At 42.5% G+C, this 12311-nt stretch overlaps 1 protein-coding gene across 2 annotated transcripts; it reads left to right on the top strand.

Annotated features, from left to right (window-relative positions):
* The first annotated feature begins 1150 nt into the window (after positions 1 to 1150).
* asb1 (ankyrin repeat and SOCS box containing 1) lies at positions 1151 to 12022 on the top strand. Of its 2 annotated transcripts, none has more exons than XR_011667716.1 (5): positions 1151 to 1493; positions 1908 to 2049; positions 2423 to 2725; positions 3132 to 8453; positions 8602 to 9347. XR_011667716.1 is itself a non-coding variant. In XM_071340311.1 (5 exons), exons 1-5 carry the CDS (start codon positions 1382 to 1384, stop codon positions 10866 to 10868), a joined length of 1083 nt encoding a protein of 360 aa, XP_071196412.1. In that variant the 5' UTR covers positions 1151 to 1381; the 3' UTR covers positions 10869 to 12022. The 2 variants fall into 2 exon arrangements, 1 of the variants encoding a protein (XP_071196412.1); XM_071340311.1 differs by lacking the exon at positions 8602 to 9347 and adding an exon at positions 10738 to 12022 and having other exon boundaries at positions 3132 to 3526.
* The last annotated feature ends 289 nt before the right edge of the window (positions 12023 to 12311 follow it).

The following is a 12311-nucleotide window of genomic DNA, read 5'->3' as shown; positions in this document are numbered from 1 at the left end:
TGGAGCAAGCAACTACTGTGGGTGGAATATGCCCGTAACACCCATCCTTACTCTGCCACGGGTCTCTCACCCTTTGAGTGTTCCCTGGGTTATCAGCCCCCACTCTTCCCGGAGCAAGAGCAAGAGGTGGGCGTACCCTTGGCCCAGATGTTTGTCTGCCACTGTTGTCGTACCTGGAATAGAGCCCGATTGATCGGCTCTTCTCAAGACCACCTCCAGGTATCGACTACAAGCGGACCGCCACCGGTATGGTCCCGGGCAGAGGGTATGGGTGTCCACCCGAGATCTGCCCCTCCGGGTGGAATCCTGCAAGCTTTCCCTACGGTTTATTGTCCCTTTCCCAATCTCCAAGATACCTAGCCCCTCTGCTGTTCATCTTCTGTTGTCCCGTACCCTCCGTATACATCCCACTTTTCATGTGTCTAGTATCAAACCCATGTCTCACAGCCCTTTGTCTCCTGTTTCCAGGCCCACCCCTCTCCCCCTGCCTACCCCTCTCCCCCTGTGTTCTCTGTTTGTCTGTTGCCAGTTAGTTTTGTTCGTCAAGCCTACCAGCGTTTCCCCCTTGCTGCTGTCTTGTTCTAGTTCCTGTTTTCTAGTTTTCCAGGTTTTGACCATTCTACCTGCCCCGACCCTGAGCCTGTCTGCCATTCTGTACCTTATGGACTGATCTGGATTACTGACCTCTGCCTGCCCTTGACCTGTCGTTTTGCCTGCCCCCTGTTCTAGTAATAAACGTTTGTTCCTGGAACGTGATACTGTGGGGTTCTACAGTATTCCCCATAGCTATAATGCGTTTGGTCCAATGTAAAGGGGCAATCAGCAGTTGCTACATCCATTTTTGGATTGATAAATTAATTATATGTACCCATTTGATACTTGAAGAATATAACTTACATATAACTTACATTTCTCATGAGCTAAGCTCTTAATCCATCAGCATATAAACTTGGTTTAGTCCAATGTTTGTAAACAAAGTAAATGTAAATAATCACTATAGCCTCAAAACATGATTTAAACTATAATTTTATATAATGGCTGGTCATTCCTTGCATCCATTAGCACTGTCTATGAATTTGAGAGTGGTTAATCCAACCAACCCCATCCCTCAGCCTTTTACTGCAACAGGGGCTGCTGGTTTCACCTTTAACTGTCTCCAAGAACAGGAAGTCGCACTCGTCTCTCGGATAGGGAAAGCAAAAAAGAGGAGTGATCAGTGAGATGTCATAAAAAATATATTCCATAACAACAACAATGGCACAACGGACGGTATGACAAAGTTGTTTTGGTAATACTAGCTAGGTAATCACTTTCCTAGTTCTGGTGCTTTTTCGTAGTAGACTCCCTGCAAAGAAGCGTGAGAAGTTATTATTAGGGAGAAATGGCGGACGGCGGAGGCTTCGAGTTGGGTGATGTTGTCGACCCACCCATTGCGCCGAATATCATCTGTCCCCTTGTCACCGTTTCTGACCTACCCAACCCGACAGCTGCAGGTAAAACACAACACGTTGAATGTTTACACTGTTCTACCACCTAGCTGTGCAAGAGAATACAGCTGCATTAGCATTATTGTGAGAAACTAGATGTATTCTCAGTAAGCTGGCTGGGCTATTTATGGTTACAATTTGCGTTGCATACGCCTGCGTAATTACGCAAACTATAGCATGTTAGTGAACTATATCGATTTGAGCCCCTTTAATCACTTAATTTATTCGTAATTCACTATTTAATCTAGGAAATGTGTACATCAATGACACATCAGGTCAATATGTGCATGCATGGATGGTGTGTAATTTATTTATAGTCGCTATGCAACCCAGTGGTAGTGGAAATGGTAGGTAAATCAGTTAGCACAGCATCATCTGATCTGGGTATTTGGAGCTTTAGCGTTGCTCTTTCTCGTCCAGGCCGTAACCTGAAGGAATGGCTGCAGGAGCAGTTCAATAAAAAGCCTGAAGAACAGAGTGAGGACGCGCTACTCCACAACGCTGCTTACGTAGGAGACCTGGATACTCTGAGGAACATGCTGCAAGAGGACAGCTTCAGAGAGTGAGTGAAGGAGGGAGGCCACTGGGCCTTACTGCACACTATCTACCCCCATCTCCAACCTGTTCTGTACCCTTCTTACTTCCCACAATGTGAATATCCTATGCACATACTGTATTTAGCAAAGTCAGAAAACCACTATCTTACCCCTTTCATATCCAACACAGTCATATTCAAGATGTAGGCCTATTGCAAGAAAATCCCTTCCACCTTTCTGTATCTCTCTTTAGTTTGTAAATGTGTGTATATTGGAAACACTTTTTAGGATACGGCACCATCGACAATACCGCCCCTTTATTTAACAGCGTCTTGACAGTTAAAATAATCTACTACAACTGGTATGAGTTCTGAGCGAACATCTTCTATTGGCTGTCAGGCGGATCAACGAGAAGTCTGTATGGTGCTGTGGTTGGCTGCCCTGCACCCCTCTGCGCATCGCTGCCACAGCCGGTCAAGGGGCCTGTGTGGCCTACCTGATAGGCCAAGGGGCCAAGGTGGACCTAGTGGATGTGAAGGGTCAGACGGCCCTCTACGTGGCGGTGGTCAACGGACACCTGGACTGTGTGACCATCCTCCTGGAAGCTGGAGCTGACCCCAACGGCAGCCGCCACCACCGCAGCACTCCCGTCTATCACGCTGCACGGGTAGGCAGGGTGGACATACTCCAAGAGCTCATCAGGTGAGTGCTTTAACTTTCCATGCCAATTTATTTTATTGAATTGGATGGAATGAAGGAGGCTATAATGGCTATAGGAGGGGTCATCTGCTAGTATTTGTTGATTGAATTGCCTAGGACCAATAATGGAATCGGGGCTCATTTTTCTTGGCGAAGGAAGGAAACCAATACATTCTGAAAAAAGCCTATTGTCTTATTACACAATTATTCTCCATTACTTTTGTGTTATTGTCTGATTGATCAGTGTTGTTGTCTGTTCATAACATGTCCCATCACCATGGTCGTGTTCATTAGTGCACGCAATGGAAACCGCGAAAATTAGCTTTTCTTATTGGACAGGCAGGCCCTCCCTGTTTGTCAATATTTTTGTCCCCCTATGGTGCCTAATCAACACGACCCATCTCTCCAGGTTCCATGCCGACGTGGATGTGGACCAGCAGCTGGGCGCCAGGCCCCCGTTTGGTGCGGCCCGCACCCTCACCACACTGGTGGTGTGCCCGCTCTACATCAGCGCCGCCTACCGCCACCTCCACTGCTTCAGCCTGCTCCTAGCGGCCGGCGCCCAGCCGGACTACAACTACAACGGACCAGTGAGCCGCGAAGCGCTAGCAAAGGGTTTGGCCTCCTGCCTACTGGATGCGGTGCTGAGACACGGCTGTGAGGCGGCGTTCGTCAGACTGCTGCTAGACCACGGTGCCGAGCCCAGCCTGGTACCCTGGGAGCAGCCCCGCCGAGAGGGAGCGACCGCCGGGGGCCGAGAGAGGGTTGACCCCGAAGCCCTGCAGCTCTACTTGGAGGCCAGGAGTGAGTAGAGTTCCATCCCCCAACCTTCACACAGCACCATTATATTTACATTTTAGTCACTTGGCAGACACTCTTATCTAGAGCCATGCGGCGCTATGATATGAAAAGTCACAGTAATAATAAGGGTAGTAGTGGGTTGCGATGTATGAAGATGTATGAAGAGCATCTTTATTTGTTTGTATCTATTTGACTATTGCCTATGAGTTTATTGAAAGCTTACCGTCGCAACATGGCATAAGTGTTTACCTGAAATGGTAAATGTACATACATATACTTCCAAGATGGCGTAGCAGTGCATACGTGGTTTGTCGTCCTCTCGTGTACTTTTGTATTTTTTGTATTTTTTTGTACATATTTCAATTTATTTTCAATCTCTTTTCCATTTTTTTATTAAATATACCTTCCGGTAACCCGCCTGACCCAATGTGACACGGACCCGCTATTTTTTTAGACCTTACTTGCACATCATCATCTGCTCATCTATCACTCCAGTGTTAATTTGCTAAACTGTAATTACTTTGCTACTATGGCCTATTTATTGCCTTACCTCCTCACGCCATTTGCACACACTGTATATAGACTTTCTTTTTTTCTATTGTGTTATTGATTGTACGCTTGTTTATTCCATGTGTAACTCTGTGTTGTTGTTTGTGTCGCACTGCTTTGCTTTATCTTGGCCAGGTCGCAGTTGTAAATGAGAACTTGTTCTCAACTAGCTTACCTGGTGAAATAAAAAAATACTGTAAGAGCAACATACATTGCACACATCACAAATGTGAAATGAACACTTGCCGATACCTTTGCGGTCATAGACATTAAACAAAATGTATTTGAAGAGTTTAGTTCCAAAACGCTATATCCACCAATTTTTCACATTTGTGTTTTTTCATCTAATGATTTCTTCTGTGTAACTTTGTGTGTGTTCTCAGATGTTTTATTCCTAGATTTTTAGATGTTTATTAAAATGGGTTTTGTTGCAAAACACTATATATCCGTCGTTTAGCTGGAATGAAATATTTCTATTCTGTATATTTGACTGTGGATATATATGGTTGTCTCATCTTAAGATACTGTAAATGCACTTAACTGTAAGTCGCTTTGCATACGAGCATCCGCTAAATGACTAAAATGTCAAATGTAAATATTTTACATACAAATCTCATATCACTCTATTGATTTATTGTTTTATATTGATGTCACAAATGTATATATTGATGTCACAAATGTATAATTTGTACAGTTCTTTATAAAAAACAATGAAGTTATCACATTTTACTGTGTAAAACCCATCAGTACAACTTATTCCTCCGAGAGTGAGGCGGATATATGGCATTTTGCAACAAAACATGATTATTTGTCTCTCTGAAATGAAACCATCAAGTGGTTGATTTCAATCAAATACATTGCATTCGGAAAGTATTCAGACCCCTTGACTTTTTCCACATTTTGTTACATTACAGCCTTATTCTAAAAAAAATTTTTTTTTTAATTATCCTCAGCAATCTACACACAATACCCCATAATGACATAGTATTAAAAATGAAAAATAGATACCTTATTTACGTAAGTATTCAGACCTTTTGCTATGAGACTCGAAATTGAGCTCAGGTGCATCCTGTTTCCAGTGATCATCCTTGAGATGTTTCGACAACTTGATTAAAGTCCACCTGTGGTAAATTCAATTGATTGGACATGATTTGGAAAGGCACACACCTGTCTATATAAGGTCCCACTGTTGACAGTGCATGTCAGAGCAAAAACCAAGCCATGAGGTCGAAGGAATTGTCCGTAGAGCTCCGAGACAGGATTGTGTCGAGGTACAGATCTGCGGAAGGGTACCAGCGTTGAAGGTCCCCAAGAACACAGTCGCCGCCATCATTCTTAAATGGAAGAAGTTTGGAACCACCAAAACTATTCTTAGAGCTGGCCGCCCGGCCTAACTGAGCAATCTGGGGAGAAGGGGCTTGGTCAGGCAGGTGACCAAGAACCCGATGGTCACTCTGACGAAGCTCTAGAGTTCCTCTGATGGAGTGCTGCATCTCCCATCTCCACAATCAGGCCTTTATGATAGATTGCCCAGACGGAAGCCACTCCTCAGGAAAAAGCACATGACAGCCCCCTTGGAGTTTGCCAAAAGGCACATTGACTATCAGACCATGAGATACAAGATTATCTGGTCTGATGAAACCAAGATTGAACTCTTTGGCCTGAATGCCAAGCGCCACGTCTGAAGGAAACCTGGCACCATCCCTACGGTAAAGCGTGGTGGTGGCAGCATCATGCCGGCGGGATGTTTTTCAGCGGAATGGACTACGAGACTAGTCAGGATTGAGGTAAAGATGAACGGAGCAAAGTACAGAGAGATCCTTGATAGAAACCTGCTCCAGAGCCCTCAGGACCTCAGACTGGGGAGAAGGTTAACCTTCCAACAGGACAACGACCCTAAGCACACAGCCAAGACAATGCTGGAGTGGCTTCGGGACAAATCTCTGAATGTCCTTGAGTGGCCCAGCCAGAGCCCGGACTTGAAACTGATTGAACATCTCTGGAGAGACCTGAAAATAGCTGTGCAGCGATGCTCCCCATCCAACCTGACAGAGCTTGAGAGGATATGCAGAGAAGAATGGGAGAAACTCCCCAAATACAGGTGTGCCAAGCTTGTAGCATCATACCCAAGAAAACTCTATGCTGTAATCACTTCCAAAGGTTCTTCAACAAAGTACTGAGTAAAGGGTCTGAATACTTATGTATGTTATATTTCAGTTTTTTGCACAAATTTATACAAACCTGTTTTTGCTTTGTCATTATGGGGTAATGTGTGTAGATTGAGGGGGAAACAACTATTTCATCCATTTTAGAATAAGGTTGTAACATAACAAAATGTGAAAAAGGTCAAGGGGTTTGAATACTTTCCGAAGGCACTGTTACATGTCTGTCATTGAACAACCCCATGCCACGATTAGATGGTGAAAAAACACATCTCTTTCAGAAGTTCTTCAAAAAAAGAACAGCTAATTTACAAACATTTCTGAAAATGGATAAATAGGGTTTGGAATTAAACTCTTAATTTACGTTACTTATTGATTGATTTTACATAACTAGCCTCGTGGAGAACCAGGCTTCCCTAATAAGGTAAGCCTGGGGAAGTCAATAATATAAAGTATCTAAAAAGGGTTGGAGACCCAGTGTAAATCAGTGACGCCTGGCAACACGTCAAACCCATCAACTACCTTGCTTAGGCAGAGTTCCAAAGCGAGAGAAAATATGCTCTGACGTCTGTGTGAAAAGTTTCCCACTCAGTCTCATACAGTATGTTGCCTGACTATAATATTTTATCTTGATACGTTAATAAATACCTACTGTGTTCATTTTGGCATGTTTAACTGTCTAGAATATCCATTGTAATGTGCGTAGACCGCAGACTAACTAACACATAATTGGTAGCTAACTAGCTACCCACGAACATTGATTATTATGTTACAAGCTTGTGATAACTACATAAAGTAATCTTGTTTAATCTCTATTGGTCAAAGGTAATACAGTAGCACGGGAGTGTGCACTGCTTCTCAAATGTACATTTTCATGCGTTATCCACACTCGACAAAATCAAAAAAGGCTTGCAACTCAACTTTGACTTTAACACCAATGACTCGTGACTTAACTTGGACTTGTCTTTTGACTCAAACTGACTTGATAAGCCCAATTATTAAAAATGACGCTATTAAAAAACGGGTGCAGCGCATCAACTCTTCATTTAATGGATTACAGTTTGAATCAGACAGCAGCCAATCAAATTGTGCCAGTGGAGAAAAAGTTGCGCATGGCAGTGCAGAGGAACGTCGGCGGGTGAATTCAAACAGCCCATGGAAAGATCATACCCCAAAATATTATTTTGGGATATAAAGACTACGCTGTAGTCAACAAAAAATCGATTGCAACTTGCCAAACATGCGTGAAGAAAATGACAGACGGAGGTGCAACAACTTACAACTTTGTTTGACATTTGAAGCTGCACAAAGAATGGTAAATTGTAACTAATATAGCCGACAGCTATATATAACTTTGCTTGTGTAGCATGTAGGCTAACGTAACGTTAAATCAATGAGCCTCCACACAGTCAGTCAGTGCGGGAAAGTGATCATTGCACCCAAGATTGAGCTACAACTCGCTAGGCAGTTGGTAGCCTAAATCCTGCCTGATGTTACTGCTGTACCTAAAACCATTGACATACATTAGCCTACTGTAACCACACACGGAGAGTGTGTGTGCGTGCGTTAAGGTTGGGCGATTGTGTACAAGCCTACAGCGCTTTGCCCACACTCCAGCTGGTGGTGGGATATGGCTTGAAAGATACAAATGTGATGATGACTATTTCAAAGTTATCAAAAATCAGTTCACTGCTGCATACAAGCACAACATTCAAAGACGTGTTTGAGGCTGAATTTGGGGAAGAGGCATCCCTGCTGCTGTCAACACAAGATGGAACTCAACACTGAGACAAGTGAAGGCAGTTATCCAATGTGACCATCTAAAGCTCTATCATATTCTAGAAAAGACTGGGCACAAGGAGTTGTTCACAGTACGGGAGACATCCTGAAGCCTTTTGGAGAAGCAACAGATTTGACACAGGGGAGAAGATACAATCATTTCTGTTGTTCCCTCTGTCCTGTCCCTGAATCACCACCTGGAGTAGCGGAAGCCTCAAGTCCAATTTCTGAGCGGCCTGGTCAGAAGTCTCCAGGCATCCCTGAACAAAAGATTTCTTGGAATCTTCATCAATGTGAAAATGGCCAGGACAAGATGGAATCACTGCCCCCTTTTCAGATCCAGTCTACCTCAAAGCAGCTGCCTTTTTCTCTGATGTGGGCGGAGCACCATGTGCTGGTCAAGGAGGAGGTCAAAGAGGAGGTGGCACAAAGAGTGAAAGGTAAATATTATTGAGTTTTTAATGTAACTTTTTCTCATTTTAATCCAATTGACTGCAACAATAACACTTGTTCAGTTTAACCCACTGCATCACCAATACTCTAATACCGGCCATTTTGTTTCTGCTATGCTTTTACATGTTTTGCCAGAGCTGATTCTGCAAGATGCTGCAGGGACTGAGCAAGCTGTGCCTCTTGTTGATGAGTAAGAGCGAGAGGACCATAGTCTTAGACAAGAAAAAGGGCTTTTTGCAGCACACTGTAGAGGCAGAAGAAAGCTGTTGGGACCACTACAGCTAAGTCACTACCTTGACATATGCGAAGGACAGAATGGCCTCTTGTTCTGGGCAATGAACATGAAGGCTCTTCCTTCACTGTCCCGAGTGACCATCAGGGTCTTGGCAGTGCCTCCAGTGCTCCGGTCGAGCGTGTCTTCAGCCATGGTGGCATCATACTGCGGCCTCATCGTGCACAAATGACTGACAGACTTTTATCGAATTTGGTCTTTTGCAAATGCAATGCATCATAGGGCCCTGAGATAAGAGAAAACATTTAACTGTTTATGCATTACACACACACACACAGTCTCCATGTTCAGGTTTTATCTCCCATCTTTGGGATCAGTCTGAGAAAAATATACAATCAGGCCAGTGTTCAAATTGTAGGCCTACTTGAAGTTCAGTAGCAGTTGTTTTGATGTACCTTTTAATAAATGATTGTAACTTTATGGCAGGATTGTTTTAGGTGTCTAAAATATATCTGGATAGAGACAGAGAGCACTACAATATTTAGTTTTTGTTGTCGTATTGATGTGTCTTTCTGATGGCTACCCATGTATTTCCATGGAAATATAAAGTTTATTTGGAAAGTAATAAATTATATATAGATTTTTTAAAGCATTTGTGATTTGTGTAAATGTAATATACTAACTATTACTCTTGTTAAAAATATGAAATGGTATTACATTTTGTGAAGAGCACATTATGACTTGTTTAGGACTCAAAACTCAAAGGTTAGGACTTGAGACTTGACTTGGGACTTGTCAGTCTTGACTTGAGACTTGACTTGCCTGTCTTGACTTGGGACTTGAGTGCTAAGGCTTGAGACTTATTTGTGACTTATTTATTGCTTGCTGTTTGGGGTTTTAGGCTGGTTTTAAGCTGGGTTTCTTTATAAGCACTTTGTGACATCTGCTGATGTAAAAAGGACTTTGATTGATAACACATCACATCTATCAGATTACTTCCTTGAAATCTCATGACTTTCTTACTTCTATGAAATTAGACTAACTTCCTCTAGCAGTTTATCTCGGATCCATGGACCTACCGGAAACTGGTGTATGTTGGGGGGAAAAACATACGGAACTGCTGACAGGTCAGCAAAGTTTGGCATAGTGTGCACTAGCCATAAAATTAACTGGAACTTAAACCACGTTTCCATCCACAGTTTTTATGAGAGTAAAGCCATACTGTATTTTATTTTAATTTTAAACACACCAGCTGTGATGGAAACAGGAATTTTCTGAACAATTGTATAAATGCTGACAGATAACTTGTTCGTTCAACATGTTGGGATCTTTTTGTGTTTTTAAAATTAATTATGCAAGAAATTGAGGTGGGAACACCTTTATGCACAAATATTGATATAATAACCATCACATCGAAGTAAACTTTTCAGTAAATATCGATTTCCGTTTGACAAATAAAAATAATATCCATAAAAATCTCATCATGTAGACTAGCCTATACCCACACTGTACAGTATCTGCTGTTGGCTAGAGCGCACATGCCAAGACCAGAGTAGGCACATTTGCTATTTAAAGCAACAGTTTTTGTGACAAAACTATGAGTAGAGTGGAAAATGCGATGGAAACACATTGAACTTCAGATTTTTATTCGGTACATGTTTTTGGGTGCACTACGTCATCACGCACTGATTTTTATCCGCACATCACACACTGATTTTTTTTTTTGACCGTTTGGTGTAAACACCACTGGTGAGAAAATGCACTTATTTTCTATATGCAGATTTTAGAATATTCACAAATCTGTTGTCAATTGGATGGAAGTACAGTATGCTGTTGTCTTTGCATTTCAACATGTATGACATTCATGTAGGCTACTCCCATGCACCTTTGGAAGAGTTTTGTAGATTTATATGATATTTTCTCATAATTGCCATCAGATTATTGTTGATGTGTATCATTCAAGTTTAATGGAAAATGTGATGTCAGACTGTTAAAATGTGTCTTTATCCTGTTGATAACAAATTCCTTTTTTCCCCCAGGATGTCCTCGTAGGCTGACCTACCAATGTCGGATCAGTATTAGGAAAGTGATGGGGAAGCATCGGCTAAAACACATCCCTTCTCTACCGCTCCCGGACCCCATTCAGAACTTCCTGCTTCACCAGAACTGACTCTGGCAGGCCTTGCCTTTGATGATCGTTATGCTATTATGAACAGTGACGGACTTACCATTAGGCAGAAGAGGCAATTGCCTCAGGCTTCACATCATAATCAAGGGGCCTCATGAGCTGGGCATAATTTAAACAAATAAAACTAGTAATCTTTTTGTTTATTTCTCAGCTTGCACCCCCCCCCCCCCCCATTCTCTGCTCGAAGGCTGGACTGCTCAGCTCATTGCTCTCATTCGTTCTCGCTTCAGTGGGTTGGTTCAGCAGCAGCAAAATCTGCAGGAAGCTTCAAAGTTGCAAAAGAAATGGGGAAAGGGGGTTTTGCCTGGTAATGAGGCCACATTGTTGTCAAAAATGCCTCCAAAAAAGTAAATGAATCCATATAGCTGAATAATAGATCAATAATGTATTTCTATACAAATACACTGAGTGTACAAAACATTAGGAACACCATCTCTTTCCATGACATAGACTGACCAGGTGAATCCAGGTGAAAGCTATGACCCTATATTGATGTCATTTTTTAAATCCACTTCAATCAGTGTAGATGAAGGGGAGGAGATGGGTTTTTAAAATATTTTTACGCCTTGAGACATGGATTGTGAATGGGCAAGACAAAAGATTGAAGTGTCTTTGGGGGGTATGGTAATGTAGTTGATGCCAGGCGCACCGGTCTGAGTGTGTCAAGAACTGCAACACTGCTGGGTATTACTCGCTCGCTCAACAGTTTCCCATGTGTATCAAGAATGGTCCACCACCCAAAGGACACCCAGCCAACTTGACACAACTGTGGGAAACATTGGAGTCAACATGGTCCAGCATCCCTGTGGAATGCTTTCGACACCATGTAGAGTCCATGCCCTCACGAATTGAGGCTACTCTGAGGGCAAAAGGGGGTACAACTCAATATTAGGACGGTGTTCCTAATGTTTTGTACACTCAGTGTACAGTGCATCAGAAACGTTGTTTATTGCTTGTTTGCTGTGACGAAGCCTCCATTCTCTGTATGAGTCTGTATGAGTTGCTTCTTGACTTATTTGCATACCTTCCACATAATTGCAATAATTCCAAAAACATATTTATTTTCTCTATAATAGGGCTTTATGTACCACCTACAAAGTGATCTGCAACTAAAGCAATATCTGTTTCCCCCTTCTTCCCGTCTTCTGTCTTTTTGCAGAACAAGAGAGCGCAATCATTTATCTTTCTCACACCCGCTTCCAATTTCATTTTCTTTGGAAAGCACATCTTTGCCTCTCATTAGTCCTGTTTATACCTGGCACTAACATCGGTTTTGTGTCCTGATCTTGTTCAAATGTGCATTTTAATGCGTTCTCCACACTCTTCAGTTCACAATGCATCTTTTAACCCCTGTAAATCTAAACCGTTAGGGGGGGGGGGGGGTTTAAGATGGTCATACTATGGCTTATTTAGCTATTTGATTTT

This window comes from Salvelinus alpinus, chromosome 14 (genome assembly GCF_045679555.1).
Source record: "Salvelinus alpinus chromosome 14, SLU_Salpinus.1, whole genome shotgun sequence".
NCBI lineage: Eukaryota > Metazoa > Chordata > Actinopteri > Salmoniformes > Salmonidae > Salvelinus > Salvelinus alpinus.
Note: the sequence above shows the minus strand (reverse complement) of the source record. Positions and strands in the feature narration are given on the sequence as shown.

What these genes read in the sequence shown, in the direction of transcription:
- asb1 (XM_071340311.1), top strand. Translation starts at nt 1,382, where the DNA reads ATGGCGGACGGCGGAGGCTTCGAGTTGGGTGATGTTGTCGACCCACCC. An exon ending in ATACTCCAAGAGCTCATCAG is followed by an intron (nt 2,726 to 3,131) that starts GTGAGTGCTTTA and finishes CCATCTCTCCAG; the next exon opens with GTTCCATGCCGACGTGGATG. An exon ending in GCTCTACTTGGAGGCCAGGA is followed by an intron (nt 3,527 to 10,737) that starts GTGAGTAGAGTT and finishes TTTTTCCCCCAG; the next exon opens with GATGTCCTCGTAGGCTGACC.